The sequence below is a fragment of the Capsicum annuum genome, chromosome 4 (assembly GCF_002878395.1).
Source record: "Capsicum annuum cultivar UCD-10X-F1 chromosome 4, UCD10Xv1.1, whole genome shotgun sequence".
NCBI classification, from domain to species: Eukaryota; Viridiplantae; Streptophyta; class Magnoliopsida; order Solanales; family Solanaceae; genus Capsicum; species Capsicum annuum.
The window spans coordinates 49264824-49288065 of record NC_061114.1 but is presented as its reverse complement, the minus strand read 5'-3'; the positions used below and the strand labels follow the sequence as shown (position 1 = coordinate 49288065).

Below are 23242 nucleotides of genomic sequence, written 5' to 3'. Positions count from 1 at the left end.
TTTGCTTCGATGGCCAAATTGGATGAAACCAATTTCATTGGAAAGAGGACTTTCAGAGCTTTCTATTGATATATAGTATCTCACCCAGATCATTATGTACAAGGAGTTATGATCGTTTGAAATGGACTCTAAAATTCGCCTGGCCGCAGTATTTTTTTCCTGCACATTTACTGTTCACTACTATTCACGGTTAGATCGGAATGATCATAACTCATCGTTCGAGTGTCCGTTTTGGATGATCCACATATTGTTGGAAAGTTTATTCGATGCTCTACGCGATGAAGGATCGCATATCCAGAAATTCCACACAGAAAAATTATTAATCACGATAAAGAACAGAATTCAACACATTTTCGTTCGAGATCTTAACGGAAAATTTTTCCGGGACATCACAATTTTATACCACCCAAAAAATATATATCATTCTCACTATGGAGAGTGTAGTACACACGTACTATATTTGTGCCACGGCAACATCATGTAATTTTTTCTTTTAAAAAATAAAACTCATATATATATATATATTCCAAAACCCCAAATCTTCTTCTTCAACTCCACCCCATCCCTTCTTTTTTATTCATTTGAAATTTTTCATTTCCTTTGTACCCTACCCCCGAAATTCGCAATCACCATTGTTGAACTTCATAATTTAGTTTTACACTCAAATCATTTGAATTTAATTCTTTAAAAGCTACAATAGTAATGCGAAAAATTTTAAGTTTCAATTTGAGGTAAAAAAAATAAGAGATAGAGAAAACGTGAATTTTTTTTTTGTCAAATTTGAAATGATTGTCATTTTTGAATTTTTTTTTATTGGATTTAATTTTTGTGGATGATTTTTACAAGTAATTTGGTGATTCAAATAATGTCAAATTTGATATGTATTTACCAAATTGCTTGAAAAAATATTCTGATATGTGTATTCATCAAATTTCGTTTGTGAAATTTAAAGATATTTAGAGAGTAGTGTGTATTTACCCAATTACTTGAAAAAAATATTTTGATATGTATTTGATTGGGAATTAAAAATATTTTAGTATATATTTGATTGGAAATGATGAGAAGAGAGTAAGAAGAGAGAGGGTGATGGGTATGGAGAAAATGAAGGTGGTGACCGGACATAGAAAGTGGTTCCCATTTTTTTTTTCTGCTTTTTCTTTGTCGTAAGATGTATATTTTATAATTTTTGCCACGTTAGTTTATTAGGGATATAAAATTTACTTAAAAATTATTAAAAAAATAAATAACTACAAATTAAATTTAAGTGGTAAAGTAAATTTGTGTAGAAAAATATATCTGTGTGAATGTGAAATCCTTCTTTTCTGTTTCTTTTTGGCACTATGTGGATAACATCTAAAATTTATGAGTAAATATCATTTAAATAGCTTAGTTCTAATATGTTTTGATTAATTAGTTGGATAAATGATAAAGTAACTTTATTAAATATTAGTATTACTCATATTTGTAACTAAAAGGAATCAAAGAATGCGCAGTTTTAAGGAAAAGTAAAAAAAAAAGATCCTTTACCTATCTACTTTATGAAAAATACCTTTTTACGTATTTTTTTTCACTTTTATTCTTAAAACTAACAGTTTTTCTTTTACAAATTATTTATTACGTATTTCTTTATATCTTTTTTTATATATTGCACTAGTGACTTCTCGTCCAACGGCCTGAACTTATTATAAGGTCATCACCATTGCTGAATGCTGACAGAGAATATGACTAGTAGGCGATAGCGATGATAGTTAAAGAGAGCGGCAAGTGAAGACAAATAATTTGCGGCAAAGGAATTTAGAATGAAATAATATTTAGTTTATGGTGAATTAACAATTTTTTTATTACGTTATTCCATATAAAATTTAGATAATTTATTTTGCAATCAATTGCTCATAATTTATAAAATTTTAAATTACTTTCACATCGTTAATTCAATAATTTAATATCAATATGTCAATAATATATTTTTTATGTGAATTATTCATTTTGATATTGTTTAGAATGAAAGCCTGAAAATAACAAATAAAATTACATTCATGTGATTATGAAATTATGAATTTAAATCATAAAAATATATTATATAAATTAGATCTGTATGATTCGATTTCTCTTTAAACACCGCTGGTACCAGATAACAGAAAAACTTTGGTGCAGTAGCCTATATTTAAAAAAAAAAAAAAAAAAAAAAAACTGTTTGAACGCCCCTATTCATCGCAAAGAAAATAAAGAGCATTTAGCACCGAGTGACAACTGTAGTAGATAAAGTGTACGCGAGTCACACTATGGGACCCTATTTTGACGTTGTACTCTGAATCCAGTTTTGTTTTAATTAAAAAAAAAAATAAGAAAAAAGAACTGTCTCTTTGTATGTGAAATCTTTCTTTGTTTCTTTCTTTTATGCGAGGCTGGAACTTAGATAACTTTTTTGTTTGAAAAGCCAATCATTCACATAATCAAACAAAAACCCACCGTCACTATTTCACTCCTACTTTTTCTTCTTTTCCCACACTTCGCATTTACTCTCCTTTTCTCCACCTTCATGATCCTTATATAATCCACAAGAAGAAGAAAATTGAGCAGTGCAAAAGACAGGAAATATGTCAAGTTCTATAGTGTTTCAAGTCATTGCTCTTCTGGCTCTATGCCATGTAACTTTACAAAGTACTAGTGAGGAAAGTACTTTTATTATCCACATGGCAAAATCTCAAATGCCGGACAGTTTTGACGACCATACACATTGGTATTCTTCGTCGTTGAAATCGGTATCTGAATCAGCCGAAATGCTGTATGTTTACAACAATGCTGTTCATGGTTATGCCGCGAGGCTTACAAAGAAAGAAGCTGAATCAATACAGAAACAACGTGGAATTCTGTCGGTTATGCCGGAGATGAAATATGAATTACATACGACAAGGACGCCGTTGTTTTTAGGTTTAGATAGAAGTGCTGATTTCTTTCCGGAGTCGAATGCGATGGGTGATGTGATTGTTGGTGTGCTTGATACTGGAGTTTGGCCTGAAAGTAAGAGTTTTGATGATAGTGGGTTTGGACCTATTCCGGCTTCGTGGAAAGGGGAGTGTGAATCTGGGACTAATTTCAGTTCCAAGAATTGTAATAGGAAGTTGATTGGTGCAAGGTATGAATTTGACAAATTTTAATTACTTCCTTGATTTTAATTAGTTTATCTTACTTTTCTTTTTTATTCTGTTTAACAGAATGTTTTTCTTTGGAATTTTTTTTTGATTCTACTTTCCAACTGACATGCTTAATGCTTAAAAACATAAAATTAAAGGTCATTTTAATACATTTATTTATCTTTTATCTTAAAATCGTAAGATTTAAATTTTCTGTATAAACCCCGTGGCTAAGTCAAAATCAAATGAACAAATTGATATGAGGGCGTGCTTAATTATATTAGTATGTCTCAAATGAGCATTCTCGATTGTTGATGTTCTTTTTCATGAGCTAAACACATACAAATATTTGCTGCCCTTTTTCTAGGTAACACTCTAGATTTGAATTTGGCGCAAAGCTGTTTAATTGCAGCCCTTTCATGGAAAAATTGTATTGCGAAATAGAGTGAATGTATCCCTTTTGTATACATATAAGTTGTTCAATCCAATTAGCATTGGAGAAACTTCTAATACAGTGTGAACTAACGTAGTGGGTTGAGAACTTGAGAATCATGAGGTCTATGGTTTAAATTCCAACTAAGACAAAAACTACTAGGCAATTTCCACCCATAATTATGGATATTTGTAGCTGTCGGTGGCAAGTGGTGGTATCTTGGAACACCTGTTGTTTCGGGTACACAATCTGTACGTTTGCAAAATACACTTCAACTTTTGTTCAAAGACCGTATCAAGAACACCACTAAAGTTTTAACACCTTCAATACAAGCAGATGCGGATCTAGGATCCGGACTCTCCGAGTGCCAAGTAAAATTGTCAACCGGTACATTTACGACGCTTGTTGCCCTGTTTTAATCAACAATGCTTAACAAAAAAAAAATTAAAAAATGATGTGTTGCTGATCAAGATAGAACCCACGTCCTTTGACCCACAAAAGTGGCACTTTACCACTTGCACTAGATAGTGCTTTGATATTGTGAGTGACAGATTTAATATTTTAGTATATCACAAAAAAAAAAATTAAAAAATGATATGCTGCCGACCAAGATCAAACCCATGACCTATTACCCACGAAAGTGGCACTTTGCCACTTGGACTAGTTAGCACTTTAATATTGTGAATGGCAGCAAATTTAATATTTACTATATCAGTCTAGAACATTGCTTAACAGAAAAAAAACCTAAAAAATAATATGCTACTGCTTGAGTTTGAACCCACGACCTATTACACACAAAAGTGGCACTTTGCCACTTGCACTAAATAGTGTGTTGGTATTGTGGGTGACAGATTTAATATTTTTATATATCAGTCTATATATATATATAGCTATATATATAGAGTTTTTGTCGAAGTTTGCGGGTGGCGTGTCACCCTCAACGGCCTTAATAGATCCGTCCCTGAATACAAGTTCAATATGAACTATCAAAGAAGTATGTTTATTTAAAGAAAGAAGGTGAAGTAGAAATAGAACAAAGTCCCCCGATTTCACGAAGTGTTCTTAAGGAATAATTCCCTCACGTACCCGAGGTTGCGGAATTTTTCATTCCATGATAAAATGGCTCACAATCTGAATATAGCGGTACCTCAAACGTTCAAATTCTTCGAACACACTCAATGGCTGATGATCACAAAGAGTTTTTAGAAGTAGAAAGTGTTTTTCAATACTAAAAATTTCGTACATCAACAAAAACAACAACAAACCCAGTGTATTCCCACAAAGGGGAGTTTGGGGAGGGTAAAATATACGCAGTCCATACCGCTACCTCCGAAAAAGTAGAGGGACTATTTCCGATAGACCCTCGACTCAAGATAAAGGATAGTAAACAAGAGCGTAATAAAACATGAAGCAGGATGTATAACATAACATAAATAAGGAATAACACATAATAAGATAGAAATCAGAGCAATACGAAATAAGATAAATAAGCGCAATATGAAATAAGAGATAAGAAAAGGAATCTGGAATAGGACAACCACCTAGTAGTAACATACACTCACAGACCAAAGGCACCTCCCCCCCCCCCAAATCCTCATGACCAGGGGCTCCTACCTATGGACACAGTCCTAGGATTGCTAACTCGGCAATATGAAAATTTCGTACATACCTGAGGAAAAAGTTCAGGTATTTATAGCCATCAAGTGCCTCTTCGGAAAGGAAGCAATGGTTTATAGAAAGGTGTATCACTTCAGAACAATCATGTCTGTCCGTTCCGAAATAGTTTGTCTTTTCTGAATAGTCATGTTTGATTGAACAGTCACCCCTTTTTCGAAACAGTGTGTCATTTCCTCGAAGGGTTGCGTCCTTTTTGAGGTGCGTTTCTGCATGCATGTTAATGGAGAAAATATTTTTGTTGGATTTCTAGATTAAAAAATTTCACTTGTTTTTCCAAGTTTCACATAAACTTTATCTAAAAAATTAATCTCATCGATCATTTGCCGAATCCGAATTCGAAGCCAAAGCCGAGCCAAGCGAGCGACAACGACAACGGCGGCGGTGCGAGGCACTTCTTGGTTCTTGCCTCACTATCCACTTGAAGGAGTGTTTCTTAATAAAAACACAATGAAGTTGCTTTCTCCCACCAATGTGAGAGAAATAGAATTTCCTTAGTGAGAACACTTCCCTTTTAAGTGTGAGCTCACTTTCCCTCCAAGAAATCCCTCCATTTTTCATTCACACATCCTATTGAACCCAACAATCCCCCACGTGAATGGGGAATGACAATTCGTTATAAAACTTTACGGACAAACATGTGATCAACAAGCAAAGACTGATTTCATCTGGATAAGTGGATTTTTCTTTGAACTTTTCGTAGTGAACATGTATCAGATGTACTCGGTCAATCAGTAGAATTGATATCTTTGAACTGTCGTACTTTAGTGTATACCTAGACAACACATGTCACACAACCAGGCTTTTACCGTTTATGGTTCAAGCCGCTTCACCCTCACATAGGTGATTTCTAAACGTTCAATCCTGTAAATTAAACTATTTGGTCAAATCTGCCAAATTTAGATAATCATTAAAAAGCTTCACACCATTAGCCTTATCCTTGTTTACTAAACATTGTCTACATCATGAGAATGGATTGAGTATATTGACAATGTTGAACCGTCAATTATAATTTTTTTGATCTCCTTGAACATAGCTCTTGGGATCTCCAGTCTGCTAGGTAGAGTTACCGCCATGCTGTCTGTCCTAGGTCGTAAACCTATTCCCTTCGATGTTCTTTTAACTCCCTCTCTAGATAGACCTTTTGTAAGCGGATCCGACACATTATCCTTTGACTTCACATAGTCAACAGTGATAATTCTACTAGAGAGTAGTTCTCTAACGGTATTATATCTCCATCTTATATGAGGAGATTTACCGTTATACATCATGCTCCCTACGCTACCTATCGCTGCTTGTCTATCGCAGTGTTTACATACTGGTGCCAAGTATATCTTCCAAGAAATTTCGGAACCATTCAGCTTCTTCACCGGCCTTATCTAATGTGATAAATTCAGATTCCCTTGTAGAGCGAGCAATACATGTCTGTTTGGACGATTTCCAATAGACTGCTCCTCCACCTAATATATATCCACTCGTGGATTTTACTTTATTCGATCCGGTGATTCAATTTGCATCACTATATCCTTCAATTACCGCTGGATATTTATTATAATGCAAAGCATAGTCTTGAGTGTATTTAAGATACCTCAAAACTCTTTTCATTGCCATCCAATGAGTTTTATTGGGATTACTTATGTACCGACTCAACTTACTAATAACACATGCTATGTCTGGTCGTGTACAATTCATGATATACATTAAACATCCCAATACTCTTGCATAGTCCAACTGTGAGTCACTTTCACCTTCATTCTTTTGAAGTGCGAAGCTCACGTCCAATGGAGTCTTGGAATACTGAATTCCAAATACTTGAATTTATCAAGTACCTTTTTAATATAATGAGACTGTGACAATGCCAACTCTTGTGGAGTTTTATGGGATTGTTACTCCTAAGATCACATTCGCAACTCCAAGGTCCTTCATATCAAACTTGCTCTCAAGCATTCGTTTCGTAGCATTTATGTAAGAAATGTGTCTACTAATGATCAACATATCATACACATACAAACAAACAATGATCTTGTAAGGAGTGTTTTTAATATAAACACATTTATCACATTTGTTTATCTTAAACCCGTTTGCCAATATGGTTCGGTCAAACTTTGCATGCCACTGTTTAAATGCTTGTTTTAGTCCATAGAGAGACTTAACAAGTTTGTGCACCTTTTTTTCTTTACCAGAAACCACAAAACCCTTGGGTTGTTCTATGTAAATTTCTTCCTACAATTCTCTATTTAGGAACGGTGTTTTCACATTCATTTGATGGATTGCAAGGCCATATACCGCCGCCAAGAAAATTAACATCCGTATTGACGTTATCCTTGTTACAGGCGAATATGTATCAAAGTAATCAAGCCCTTCCTTCTGTTTGAAGTCTTTTACTACAAGTCTTGCCTTATATTTGTCAATAGTACCATCCGCTTTCATTTTTCTTCTGAAGATCCATTTAGAACCTAGAGGTTTATTTACCGGAGGAAGATCAACCAACTCCCAAGTATGGTTGTTTAAGATTGATTCAATCTCACTATTGACTGCCTCTTTCCCAAAGGATGAGTCTGAAGACGACATTGCTTTTTTAAATGTTTGAGGCTCATTTTCTAAGAGAAATGTTACAAAATTCGATCCAAACGAAGTTGACGTTTTTTGATGTGTACTACATCTTGGATGCTCATAATTATGTACATCCTCGATTGGTTCATCTCGAAGTCGTTTAGACCTTCCATTAGACTGTTCATGTCTAGTTTTATACGGGTAAATGTGTTCAAAGAACTCATCATTATCTGATTCAATTACCGTATTTTCATTGATATCTGGATGTCCGAATTTATGAACCAAAAAAAAACGATATGCTTTACTACTTTCAGCATATCCTATGAACACTTAGTCCATTGTCTTAGATCCTATCTTCACTCTTTTAGGTATAGGAACTTGGACTTTCGCTAGACACCCCTACACTTTGAAATATTTCAAGTGGAGTTTTCTTTCTTTTCATATGGAATTGATAGTTTCTTACTGTGGGGTACTCTATTGAGTATTCAATTAGTTGTAAAGATAGCTTCCCCATAAGTTTTGTGGTAAATCGAAACTTATAAGACATTTATCATTTTTTTTAAGGTTCAATTTTTTCTTTCCGTAATTCCATTAGATTGAGGTGAATATGGGACCGTAGTTTGATGGATAATTTCATTTTCTACACAAATTTCAGCAAAGGGAGATTCATATTCTCCGCTCATATCAATTCTTATCGTTTTGATCTTTTTCTCTCACTGATTTTCAACTTCTATTTTATATTGCCTAAACGCATCTATTGCTTCATCCTTACTATTTAGCAAATAGACATAACAGTACTTGGTGCAATCGTCAATAAAAGTTATAAAACTTTTTCCAACCACGAGACGGTGTTGACTTTATATCACAAATATTAGTGTGGATTAAGTCTAAGGGATTGGAATTCCTTTCAACGGACTTATACGAATGCTTAGCATACTTTCATTCCACACACGTTTGACATTTTGATTTATTGCACTTAAAGTTTGGCAAAACTTCTAAGTTAATCAGTCAAAATTTTGTGATTGACATGCCCTAATTGTTCATGCCACAATTCATTAGACTCAAGCAAGTAAGAAGAAACAGAACTTTTATTGATTTCAACTGTCATTACATTCATCTTAAATAGGCCCTCAGTGAGGTAGCCTTTTCCTACGTACGCTTCCCCTTTACTAAGTACAATCTTGCCTGAAACAAATACATATTTGAATCCATTTTTATCAATAACTGATATGGAAATTAAGTTCTTTCTCAACTCCGGTACATAAAGGACGACATTGAGAGTCAAAACTTTGCCTGACGTCATTTTCAAGCATATTTTTCCCATCCCTTCAACTTTTGCAGTTGCGGAGTTTGCCATATATATCTTCTCTTCGCCTTGAGCCGGAGCAAATGCAGCAAACAACTCTTTATTGGCACAAACATGACGGGTGACACCGGAATCCATCTACTATTCTCTAGGATTTCCCACCAAATTTCAGAAAGCATGACACATAGATCGTCCATTTCATTCTTGGATTCGGCCATATTCGCTTGATCCTTCTTTTTGCCTTTCTTTGGGGCACAACAATCTGTTGACTTGTGACCAATCTTGTCATAATTAAAGCATTTCCCCTTGAATTTCTTCTTAGGTTGATTGCTTTGTTGTCTAGTTTTCTTCCGCAGATGGGATCGCCTTTTGCAATGTTAGCTCCACTTATTGCAGGATCTCCTTTCAACCTCCTCTCTGCGGCTTTGTTGTCTTCCTCAATGTGCAATCTCATAATGAGGTCTTCGACTGTCATCTCCTTCCTTTTATATCTCAAGTAATTTTTGAAGTCCTTCCACAAACGTGGCAACTTCTCTATTATTGCAGCAACTTGAAAGGCCTCGTTCATAACCAAACCTACAATAAAGTTCACGTGAACATTGACAACATATTTAACATGTTCAAATAAGGTATTCATTATATTCATACCGAAGGAGATTGTGGATGATAACTTCCAATTCCTGTACTTGAGATACGACAATCTTACTGTCAATCATTTTGTATTCAAGGAACCTTGCAACATAGAACTTCTTAGTTCCAACATCCTCAGTCATATACTTTCGTTCCAGCACATTCCACAACTCTTTTGATGTCTTCATTCCGCTGTAGACGTTGTATAAATCGTCTTGGAGGCCACTTAGGATATAATTCCTACATAGGAAATCAGAATGTTTCCATGCCTCTATTACAACGAACTGCTCCTTGTCCGAAGTTTCTTCAGGCAATTCTGGAGCATCTTCAGATGTAAATCTTTGAAGACACAAGGTTTTCAGATAGAAGATCATCTTCTGTTGTCACCGTTTAAAATCTATTTCAGAAAAATTTTTGGGTTTTTCTGCTGGTGCCATAGCGGGTGGCGCAGTTTTGCAACTGGTTGTAGCAACATCCGTTGCTGCTACACTTGTTACACCATCAGTTACGTAACCATCAGTAGTCATTTTTCATGTCAAGACAGTCAACTTTAGTATATCAAAATACTAATTACAAGTTTGTAGCAACTTTAAAAAGTACTTATTTCTAGTTTAACGATGAAGTTTTTATGTCTTCTAATCGTTAACCGAATAACCTTTAACTTGTGATGAAGTTTTTATTTCTTCAAATCACTTGTTAAGTTCAAACAGAGGTGAAAGCATAAAACTTAAATCTCCAGGAACCAAAACAATACAAATTACGGTTTAATTCCTTAAGATTGTTGTGTTGGGTACACAATCTGTATGTTTGCACAATACACTTCAACTTTTATTCAAGACAGTATCGAGAACACCACTGAAGTTTAACACCTTCAAAACAAGTTCAACATGAACTATCAAAGAAGTGTGTTTATTTAAAGAAATAAGATGAAGTAGAAATAGAACCAAGTCCTCCGATTTCACGGAGTGTTCTTAAGGAATTAAGTCCCCCCAAGTACCCGAGGTTGCGGAATTTTTCCTCCCAGGATCAAATGGCTCACAATTTGAATTTTAGCGGTACCTCAAACGTTCAGATTCTTCGAACACACTCAATGGCTGATGATCACAAAGAGTTTTTAGAAGTAGAAAAGTGTTTTTCAACACTGAAAATTTTGTACATACCTGAGGAAAAAGTTCAGGTATTTATAGCCATCAAGTGCCCCTTCAGAAAGAAAGCAATGGTTCATGGAAAGGTGTATCACTTCAGAACAGTCATGTTTGCCCATTCTGAAACAGTGTCTTTTCTGAGCAGTCATTTTCGTTTGAACTGTCACCCTTTTTCCGAAACAATGTGTCATTTCCTCGAAGGGTTGTGTCCCTTTCGAGGTGCGTTTCTGCATGCATGTTAATGGAGAAAATATTTTTCGTTGAATTTCTGTATTAAAAAATTTCACTTGTTTTTTCAAGTTTCAAATAAACTTTGTCTAAAAAATTAATCTCATCGATCATATGACAAATCCAAAGCCGAAGCCAAGCGATGACGACGGCGCGAGACACCTGTTGGTTCTTGCTTTACTATCCACTTGAAGAAGTGTTTCTTAATAAAAACATAATGAAGTTGCTTTCTCCCACCACTGTGGGAGAAGTAGACTTTCCTTTGGTGAGTACACTTTCCTTTTAAGTGTGAGCTTACTTTCCCTCCAAGATTCCCTCCATTTTCCATTCACACATCCTATTGAACCCAACAACACCGCGGTCATAAAAAAAAGAAAATTCACTTTAGGTCTAAGTTCAAATCCAAAATGTGGCATCGGTAACATTTTTTTTGAGTTTCCTCCATAGAATTTTTATCTTGGCTGCTCTTCGAACTTGGAACTTCTACTCTCTCTTTGAATCAAGGAACTTTTGCTTGCTTTTATAATGTATTGAATTGTGTGATCACCTCATTTAATAATTCAAACAATTCAAGAGATCATACTTTTTAATAGTTAATTTTGTTACGTCTCAACAGGTACTTCGCTAAAGGTTATGAATCCACTATGGGTCTGATAGATGAAACCAAAGAATCAAAATCTCCGAGGGATGATGACGGACATGGGACACACACTTCTACTACTGCAGCTGGTTCAGTTGTTCAGGGCGCTAGTCTCTTTGGGTTTGCTTCTGGAAGTGCTCGTGGAATGGCAACTCATGCTAGAGTTGCTGTGTACAAAGTTTGCTGGATTGGTGGTTGTTTTAGCTCTGATATATTAGCAGCTTTGGACAAAGCCATTGATGATAACGTAAATGTGCTTTCTTTATCACTTGGTGGCGGCAATTCAGATTACTACAGAGACAGTGTCGCGATTGGTGCCTTTGCTGCTATGGAGAAAGGGATTTTAGTATCTTGCTCTGCAGGTAAGGATGTTATGGAGAATTTATAGTGCTTACTTTTATTTTAAATAATGTTGGAGTGAGATGAGCTCACATATAGAGATATTGTCAGTGAGGAATCATATAGCTGAGTCTAACTTGCTTTGGACTGAGACGTAATTGTTATTGTTACTTTGCAGGTAACTCTGGTCCTAGTCCTTACAGTTTGTCCAACGTAGCACCATGGATCACTACTGTAGGTGCAGGAACATTGGACCGTGATTTTCCTGCATATTTAAGTCTAGGTAATGGTAAGAATTTCTCTGGTGTATCACTCTATAAAGGGCCTATGTCACTAAGCAAAATGCTTCCCTTTGTGTACGCTGGTAATGCTAGTAATTCGACAAATGGAAATCTTTGCATGATGGGTACCTTAATTCCTGAGCAAGTTAAAGGAAAAATTGTTTTATGTGACCGTGGATTAAATCCCAGGGTCCAAAAAGGCTCTGTGGTAAAAGCAGCTGGTGGAGTCGGTATGGTCTTGGCTAATACCGCTGCAAATGGAGATGAACTTGTTGCTGATGCCCATTTGCTTCCAGCAACGACGGTGGGACAGACAACAGGGGAAGCAATCAAGAAGTACTTAACCTCGGATCCCAATCCGACAGCCACGATTCTTTTCGAGGGAACTAAGGTGGGTATCAAACCATCACCAGTGGTTGCTGCATTTAGCTCCAGAGGGCCAAATTCAATCACGCAGGAAATTCTGAAACCGGACATCATAGCACCCGGTGTTAACATTATTGCAGGGTGGACAGGTGCGGTTGGTCCAACAGGGTTGGCCGAGGACAATCGACGTGTTGGGTTTAACATTATTTCGGGCACGTCTATGTCATGTCCCCACGTGAGTGGTTTGGCTGCTTTGCTTAAAGGAGCACACCCTGATTGGAGCCCAGCTGCTATCCGCTCAGCTCTTATGACCACGGCTTATACAGTGTACAAGAACGGTGGTGCTCTCCAAGATGTTGCAACTGGAAAACCATCCACACCGTTTGATCATGGTGCAGGACATGTAGACCCTGTTGCAGCACTAAACCCCGGACTTGTTTATGACTTGAAGGCTGAGGATTATCTGAATTTCCTCTGTGCCTTGAACTACACATCGACCCAGATCAATAGTATTGCCAGAAGACCCTTCAGTTGCGACACAAGTAAGAAATTCAGCGTCACTGATTTGAATTACCCTTCATTTGCTGTTGTATTTTCAGAACAAATGATTGCTGACAGCGGAAGTGGTTCCAGTTCAATTAAACATATACGAACGGTTACTAATGTTGGACCAGCCGGATTATACAAAGTTAATGTTATTTCACCAAGCAACTTGGTGAAAGTCACGGTTGAGCCTGAAACATTGGCTTTCACTCGTACGAATGAGCAGAAATCATATACGGTGACTTTCACTGCTCCTTCAATGCCGTCAACTAAAAATGTTAATGGTAGAATTGAGTGGTCAGATGGAAAGCATGTAGTGAGTAGTCCAGTGGCCATTAGTTGGACATAAAAATGTTATCGATAGCTCGTGTTTCAAATTTAACTTCTGTTTTAGTTATGTTAATTGTAGTTTTATGCTAAAGTCGTAAGCAAAAACTTGGAAATTGGACTTCAAATGTTTGATGTAAGACATGAACGGTATGATCATTCCAGGAAGATGGACATGCCTTTTCTTGCCTCATTGTATAGTGATTGTCCAAGAAGTAGTTCTCTCTTTTCTTGCATTTACAATCTTGCTCAATAACTTGTATTGTTGTGTGTTGTAACTGGTTGCTAAAGATAATGAATAAGATCTCAAAATGTTGGGAGTACTTCCTATTTGAGGATTATAATATGAGGATTAAATAGTGGTGAGATCATTTAGTGAATATTACAAAATACATGTTTGGTCTATGTATAGCAGGGATAAAGATCTATTTCTAATTTTGACTTCGAATATTTTAAGACTTTGAGGGAAGAGCCTCGGAAAAGGGCATCATTATCATTGCAGTGTTTTATCCCGTGATTAAGTAATCGCAGGATTATTATCCTACCTTTAAGTTTACCAAAAAAAATTATCGACCTTTAATGTGGGATAGGATAATATTGTGGTTTAAATTAATATCAAAATTAGCATCAAAAACTGAATATTAACTAAATATGAGATAAAATAGTTCCACGTGTAATCCTGATTCCTGCGACTAGTATTTCTAATCCTATCAATCAAACTACTCCTCAGCGTACATGAGTTGGATCCACAGAATTGTTTAAAGCTACATCAGCTCATCTGATTTTAATCTTGACGTTTTCTCAATGTAGAAGACATTACCAAATATAGAAAGTGATGGGGTACATTGATAGTTATCTGTCAGAGCTGATACTATTTTAGATTGATTGAATTACAAATACTTCTTTAGCACATGGATTGACACTTGACTTGAGTGCTTCATAACCATCAATTCGCTTTTGATTTCTCACTCAGTTTAGAACATCAACCTCCCGCATGTAGATTAAGATTGCGTAGGATACGACTTTTTTATGAATTTTATATATAATAAAAATTTTAATACAATGAACTGTCTTTTTTACTCAACATTTTATATATATATTGGAAGTTGACTAAATTCAAATTCATATAAAAAAATGGCGAAATAGCTTCGTAGACATTTGTACTTGTCCTAATTTGTAAAGTGACACTTTTACTTACATTTTTGTCATCTGAACCCTTAAACTCATCAAATCATAATATTTTAAATCCTTGTTTGCATATGTGGCATTAAATTGATGAGTTGCATATGTGTAAACCCTTGTTTACACGCGTTTTGCAGCGAGTGAAGTAAAATATTTTACCTTAATTTTTTTTTAAAAAAATTGTAAATTAAACTTTTTTTAAAAAAATTCCAATCTTCTTCTTCATTACCCCTACCCCCAGTCCTCCGCCCCCACCCCACACTCATCCAACACCACTACCACGATTCCCCACCCATCTCCACATCCCCAACTCTCACTAAGAACCAGCACCAACACCAACTAGCCATTCCCCTCTCCCTTCCCCCATCCCCACCTCCACCCTCATTCACATCTTCTTCTTCTCCACCCCTGTCAAACATACACACACAGAGCCCAATCCCTTTTTCCTCCATTACCATTACCAACCTCCATAAAGTTCATTATCATCTACCTCTATAAACTCTGCTTTTCCCTCTTCCACAGGTACTAAAGTTTCGATTTTTGTCTTGTAGGGTTTCAATTTCTTTCCTCTTCTATTTGGGTGTCTATTTTTTCACCATTTCAGTTGTGGAGTTAATGCTCCTTAAAGCATTTGTATGCATTTGTATAATGCAATGAATAAATAAAAATAAAGAAAGAAAGTACGTTTAGGAGGAGTTGAACATACACTCCTATGTTACAATGAAAATAAACATACCTCCTCAGAATGTAAATTCAATAACATTATATTAATGACTCTTTAATATCATTAATACTCACCATCAATATCTCAAAGTTCATCTTTTTCAATATGCTATATAAGGAACATCTAAAGAGAAGAAAATATACAACAAATAGAAAGTAAAGGAAAAAAAATCTTCCTCCTTCCTTGTTCTTGAATTATTTTGGGCAATTGGTTTAGGCAACCTCCAAATTTTTAGCCACGAGTGCACGTGTTTGGAAGTAGCTGTGGAACCTTGGGGAGCGACCGGCTAGAAGGATTTGCATCGGAGTCGAGTCGAAATCGCTTTAAGGCAGTGGCTAACCATGACACAGTATTTGTGACTATTTTAATACTATTATTAATTTCACATCCATATCAATATTGTAGTAAATGACTATTTCTTTGAAAAAATCTTTCTTTGATTTGTCAAAACTTGAGTCATTGGACGAAAATAATTTTAAACGTTGGCCACAAAAACTTCTGACTTTCTTAGAACAATTAGAAGTTGATTATATTTTGTTTAATGATGGTTCTAACATTATTACTAGTTGTAACACTGTTATAATGTTTGATGAATTTGCTAAAAAGAAGGTTAAAAAGGATAACATAAATACTAGAGAGCATTTATTGAGTCATGTGACTAATACTTTATTTGATTTATTTGTTACTTACAAATATGCGAAAGAAATTTGAGGTAGTTTGCAAAACTCAAAACATGGAGGACAAAATGATATCCAAGTTCATCTTGTTGAGGGTGATGAAATGATTACTATAATAGTCGTCGAGACGAATCTGATGTCTAAAAAGACTGAGTGGGTGTTGGACACAGGGGCTTCAAGGAATTTCTACGCCAACAAAGAGTTATTTCATGACTTTGAGGAATCCACCAATGGCGAGTGTGTCTACATGGGTAACTCTACTACTGCTGGACTTTTGGGTAAAGAAATTTTTTTACTTAAATTAACTTCTGGAAAAATATTATCCTTGAACAATATTATGTATGTTCCCTTATACCGTAGAAACTTAGTTTCTGGAGCACTTTTCATCAAAGTAGGCTTTAAACTTATTTTTGAAGCTGATAAAATAATTATTTCTCGTGAGAAGACTTTGTTGGGAAGGGATATCTTCGTGGGGGTTTATTTATATTGAACATTATTCAAGAGACTGCCAATAATACAAGTATTTTCAATTCTGCTTATATTGTTGAGTCTATTAATTTATGACATGGTAGATTAGGTCATGTTAATATTGCTTCTATTAAAATACTTAGAAAAATGAATTTAATTTCTGCAGTAAATTTTGATAATATTTCTAAATGTCCTATGTGTAGAAGCAAATCATGTCAAGAAACCTTTTAAATATGTTACTAGTAGAAAGATTGAATTACTTGAACTAGTACATTCAGACTTGGCAAGTTTCAAGAACACTATTAGCAAAGGTGAAAAGAAGTATTACATTATTTTTATTGATGAATTTTTTAGGCACACTAAGGTATACCTCCTTAAGTCTAAAGATGAGACTTAAAATACGTTTTTAGAATTCAAAGCAGAAGTAGAAAATCTATTAGACAGAAAAAATCAAGAGATTTAGATATGATAGGGGAGGTGAATATAACACTAAAACTCTAAAGGATTTTTATGAGAAAAATAATATTATCCATGAGTTTAATGTTCTCTATACTTCCCAACAAAATGGTGTAGCCGAATGAAAGAATAAAACTCTTAAGGAATTATGAATTCTATGCTTTTAAGCTTGGGTCTACCTGACTATATGTGGGGGAAAGTTGTTGGGTTCAAAATCGAGAGGGCGACATGCGGAAGCTATTAGTTGCAAACCATCGTGGTGACAATGCAGAAGACACATAAAACAATACTAAAAACACAATATTATTATATGATTTGGCCAATTGGTCTACATATAAAATCTAAAATCTAAAACATAGAAACTAATGAGAGAGAAAATCTCCCCCTAAACTTGACTCATAAAAGACTACATTGTAGATGCTACTGTGTTATGGTATGAGAAGGAGAGTCTTCTATTTATAGATATCCAAAACCTTTCCTCCAAGAAAGAGGTTAGCCAAATATGAAAAAGAATTATATTTTCCTTTTAGGAAAAGTAAAAGTATTTATGCTTATTTTTATTTTCCTTACAAGAAAAAGTAAAACGTAATTTTGGTAAGAAAATCAGGGAAAAAACCCTAACAAATCTCTCCTTTTTGGCTTGATTTTCTTCACGTAATCTGTCTTCTTCACATCTTGAATCTTTGTTCTTCATACAGTCTTCATCACTGCTGTTTGGCATGCTTAAAAATTGAGCTTTTGGGTTAAAAATATATAAGACTTTTCGGGTTAAAAATATATGAGCCCTTTGTAGGGTTAAAATTGAGCTTTATTTTTAAATATGTAACAACAGGGTTATTGAAAATATGACTGAAATATTATCTTCACATGTAGTTCAACAAAAACGTCATTATCGTCAAACTGATTGCGGCTGATTTGAAACCACTTTGAACCTATTTAATCTCGTCTCATCACATCATTAGACCTTTGAACCGTAGGTTCTGATACCATTTGTCGAGTTTGAAATCGAGAGGAAGTCATGCGGAAGCTATTAGTTGCAAACCATCGTGGTGACAATGCAGAAGACACATAAAAAAAATACTAAAAACATAATATTATTATATGATTTGGCCAATTGGCCTACATATAAAAAACCTAAAATTTAAAATATAGAAACTAATGAGAGAGAAAATCTCTCTCTAAACTTAACTCTTAAAAGACTACATTGTGGATGATATTGTGTTATGGTATGAGAATGGGAGTCTTCTATTTATAGATATCCAAAACCTTTCCTCCAAGAAAGAGATTAGCCAAATATAGAAAAGAATTATATTTTCCTTCTAGGAAAAGTAAAAGTATTTATGGTTATTTTTATTTTCCTTACAAGAAAAAGTAAAACTTAATTTTGGAAAGAAAATCAGGGCAAAAATCCTAACAGAAGTTGCCTTGTCTACATATATATATTCTTAATAGAGTCCCTCATAAAAAGTTAGACAAGACCTCATATAAGTTATAGAAAAGGTTTGCCCCTAACTTGAAATTTCTGAAAGTGTGGGGGTGTTTGGCGAAGGTTGATCTACCTAATTTTAGAAGAGTAAATGTAGGCTCTAAGACTTTTAACACTGTCTTTATTGGCCATGCTCAAAATAATGTTGCATATTAATTTATGTCGTTAAATGATTACTCTATTTGTGAATCTAGAGATGTAGAATTTTCTGAGCATGATTTGCTTTCAAAAAGTGATGTGTAAAATAATACTTCTATATGACTCGACCTAAGAATTTTGCGTTCCTAGGACAAAAGGATAAAGTATGTAAATTGAAAAGGTCCTTATATGGACTAAAGCAGACACTTACGCAGTGATATGAAAATTTTAATTTCACATTAATGGATAATAGCTTTGTTGTTAATTCATCTACTACTTGTGTTTTTTGTAAAATGATTGGATCAGATTGTGTGATTATATGTTTATATGTGGATGACATGTTAATCTTTGTTCCTAGTGTAAATGTTGTAAATAAGACTACGATATTTTTATTTTCTAAATTTGAAGTAAAAGACCTTGGAGAAATTGATGTGATTTTAAGGATTAAAATCAAAAGAACTATTAATGATTTCTCATTGTGTCAGTCTTATTATATTAAAAAAATGTTGAAAAGGTTTGATTGTTTTATGTAGTTTCAGTGAGAACTCCTTATGATCCTAGCAAACACTTGAAAAAAATAGAGATTCTAGTGTTTCTCAAACTAAATATGCTAAAAAACTTGGGGTTGTAATGTTTCTTATGGACTATACTCGACCTGATGTAGCTTATACTATTAGTAGATTGAGTAGATATACTCATAATCCCAGTAGTGAACATTGAAATATTCTTCATTGCTTATTAAGGTATCTAAGAGGCACTATAGATTGGTGTTTGTATTTTAATAAATTTTCTGTTGTTTTAGAATATTTTTGTGATGCAAATTGGGTGACTGACACTAATGAAGTTAGATCCACCAGTGGCTATGTGTTTACTTTGTATGCATGTGCTATTTCATGAAAGACTTCAAAGCAGACTTGTATAGCACGTTCTATCATGAAATCTGAATTCATTTCTCTCGAGTTGGTAGGAAAAAAGCTGAATGACTGAGAAAACTTTTTGCAGATTTGCCTTTATGGAAAAGACAAGTGTCACCTGTCTCTTTACATTGTGACTAACAAGCAGTAATTGGGATTGCTAAAAATAGTGTATAAACTAGTAAAAAGAGACATATTCGCATAAGACATGGTACAGTTAAATAATTGTTGAAACATGATGTTATTTTCTTGAAATATGTACGGTTCAGAAGAAATTTGACGGATCCTATGACCAAGAGTTTGACAAGGAAAATGGTCCTTGAATCATCGAGGGGAATGAAGCTAAAGCTCATGGATTGAGGTAATATGATGGATACCCATTTGTGGTCAAACGAAGCCATATAGGACTTCAATAAACACTACATATCTTATCCCTATGATGTGAGGTAGTGTATTATAAGGTTGAGCTTATTTTTGCTCTTAATGATCCATAGCCTTAAGGTAGTCTATGAGATAAACTTGATGGTTTACCTACATGAGTGTAAAGGTTTCGTCGCCTTTTATGAAAGAAATAGGTCATCTTTCTAGAGCATTCATGAGACCCAAGGTTTGTGTGCATGACCATAAAAAGTACTATGTAATATCACAGAGGTTGCTTAAAATCAAGGATATGATTTGTGTTTTGGGGGTCTCAACTTATGTCCATCTAGTTCAAGAGTACTTCACTTTTTGAATATTTGTTGTTGCCTCATATCACTATGTGTCAATTCAAATTTAAAGATATTGACACTTAAGTACATGTTCCTTCCTTTTGCCCAGAATTTATTCATATTTTTATCTTTGCATTAGTGGGGGATTGTGGAGTTAATGCTCCTTAAAGCATTTGTATAATGCAATGAATAAAGAAAAATAAATAAAGAAAGTACGTTTAGGAGGAGTTGAACATACACTCCTACGTTACAATGAAAATAAACATACCTCCTCAGCACGTAAATTCAATAACATTATAGTAATGGCTCTTTATTGTCATTAATGCTCACCATCAATATCTCAAAGTTCATTCATCTTTTCTTTTTCAATATGCTATATAAGAAGCACCTAAAGAGAAGAAAATATACAACAAATAGAAAGGAAAAGAAAAAAGTCTTCCTTTTTTTCTGGTCTTGAATTATTTTGGGCAATTGATTTAGACAATCTTCAAACTTTCAGTCACGAGTGCACGTGTTTGAAAGTAGCTGTGGAACCTTGGGGAGCGACCGACTAGAAGGATTTGCACTGGAGTCTAGCCAAAATTATTTTCAAGACAATGGTTTTCCACGACACAGTATTTGTGACTATTTTAATACTATTATTAATTTCATGTCCATATCAATATTGTAGTAATTTTTCCAACATCAGTTTCTCATCTATTTGGGTGTCCATTGGTTTTCACCATTTCAGCTTCTTCATCCATTTGGGTGTCCAAATTTTTCACCTTTTCAAGTTTTTGAACAATTTGGGTGTCCATTTTCACTTTTTGGATAATTTGGGGGTCCATTTTCTCTACTTTTTTCAACTTCTTCATACATTTGGGTGTCCATATTTTTCACCAATTCAGCTTCTTGATCAATTTTCTTATCCACTTTTTGGACAACTTGGGTACCCAATTTTTCACCTCCAACAACAATTTGGGTGTCCAACTTTTCCACCTTTTTAGCTTCTTGAACAATATGGGTATAGAGAGAGAAAGTTTTGTGTCTTGAATATTCCATTTTGAAGTGAATATCGTTGTACAATATATTTATATATTTTTTGTACTATTATGTAATATCAACAAGAAGGCAGAAGACAAGAATGAGAGGTGGGGAGCTTATTTTTTTTTTTTTTGAATATCATATATATATACATATTATGTTTTTTAAATATTTAATTTCTTATGTGTCATTAAAAATGACATGGCATGCCACGTGTTGGCGAGTGTATTACACTCATATTAGTTGGATAAAAAAAAAGGTTTAAAATGTTATGTTTTGATGGGTAAAAGGTTTAAAATATTGAGTTTTATTGAATTGTGGGGTTCAGATGATAAATGTATAAATAGAAGTATCCACTTTATAAATCAGACCAAGTACAAGAATCTACCTATTTTACCTAAAAGAATTTCACACCGAGAGATAAGATGCTCCCTAATAAAAGATAATTTCTTACTCAATAGAGCTCGTGTTCCAGATCTATAACTAAGGATCACATAAATGATTGATATGTTGAAATAATAGGTGATTTGTTGTTAGGTTGCCGAGCACTTGGCAATGTTTCATAGTACATTTAGGTCAAAGAAAGTTTCAAACTCACTGCTAGCTGTGACCTGTGTACATGAGAACTATATTGACTCCTAATATGACCTTGCCAAATTTTGGTATGTACTCAGCTGTAAGAATTGAATTTCTTTTCAAATAGTAGTTTTAAGTCCACCGATATACAACCATCAAAATAATTGTGGCACACACAAATTGAATTATATCACTATTTCTTTTTTTTTTTTTACAGTACACTATAATTCAAAGAAGACACCTACAAAGAAGGCTGAATTACAGTACACTCCTATGATTCAACTCAAACTGTAGACAGTACACTCACAAAGATCACTATACCAAAAAAATATATAGCGGTTATTACTTAACTGTGATGGTTTAATTACGCTAAATTATTTTACTAAAGATAATATTAGTGATAATTACATTTTAGAACTTTTATAAATTCCACTAAAACCTATAGCAACATTGAATTTAATAATAATTTACTAATGTTGCTGTTAATAGTTCAACACTTTTTTGTTTCGATGCATATGTAGTCATATAAATTTTATTCAAATTAAATTTGAAATATATTAGTCCAAATATATGTGATGGATTAATATGGTTAGATTAATTATTTAAATTCAAATAAATATGAATTTAATTAAAGTCTAATTTTTGTTGGGTTAATCCATTAATTTGGACTACAAATAATTAACCTACTTTAATAAGCCCAAGATATCATCATATTCTAGAGGCCCAATTTATTGTCACATCTCAAATGACGTGGCATGCCAAGTCAAGTAGAGGAGCCAATAGGATCATGTCACGTATCAAAATAATGCAGCATGCTTAGTGAAATCAAAAGCCCATAAATGCGTCATGTCACTTATATCTGATTGGTCAAATGAAATCCACTTTCACCACGACGCTTTCCTTCCTACAACTATAAATAGAGATCTCATAATTCAAAAAAAGGACCAACAATTCCAACAAGAAGCAAGAGAGAACTCGTAGATCAAATGCACCAAATTTCTCTACAAGCTACAAGTCAAGCATTCAAGTTCATCAAGATTCAAGATCAAGACCACAGGATTCAAGAACAAGCCCAAAAGCCCTTGAACTCAAGATCAAATCCATCAAATTCACAAATCAAGTTCAAATTAAGATCAAGCTCGAAGCCCTTGAATTTATATTTGAAAAGATGAATCAGAGGATTCATAGAGATTGTAACACTTACATATTAAAATCAATAAAATGATTGTTGCAATAGTTTTCTTGTCCCGATTATTTATTTTACTTGAAATTTTATCATCCAACAAATT

General features: G+C 34.3%; 1 protein-coding gene across 1 annotated transcript; it reads left to right on the top strand.

The window, feature by feature from the left end:
- The first annotated feature begins 2170 nt into the window (after nucleotides 1–2170).
- LOC107843528 (subtilisin-like protease SBT1.7) lies at nucleotides 2171–13922 on the top strand. Its single transcript, XM_016687843.2, has 3 exons — nucleotides 2171–3136; nucleotides 11720–12105; nucleotides 12261–13922. The coding sequence occupies exons 1-3, from the start codon at nucleotides 2598–2600 to the stop codon at nucleotides 13619–13621; spliced, it is 2286 nt and encodes a 761-aa protein (XP_016543329.1). The 5' UTR covers nucleotides 2171–2597; the 3' UTR covers nucleotides 13622–13922.
- The last annotated feature ends 9320 nt before the right edge of the window (nucleotides 13923–23242 follow it).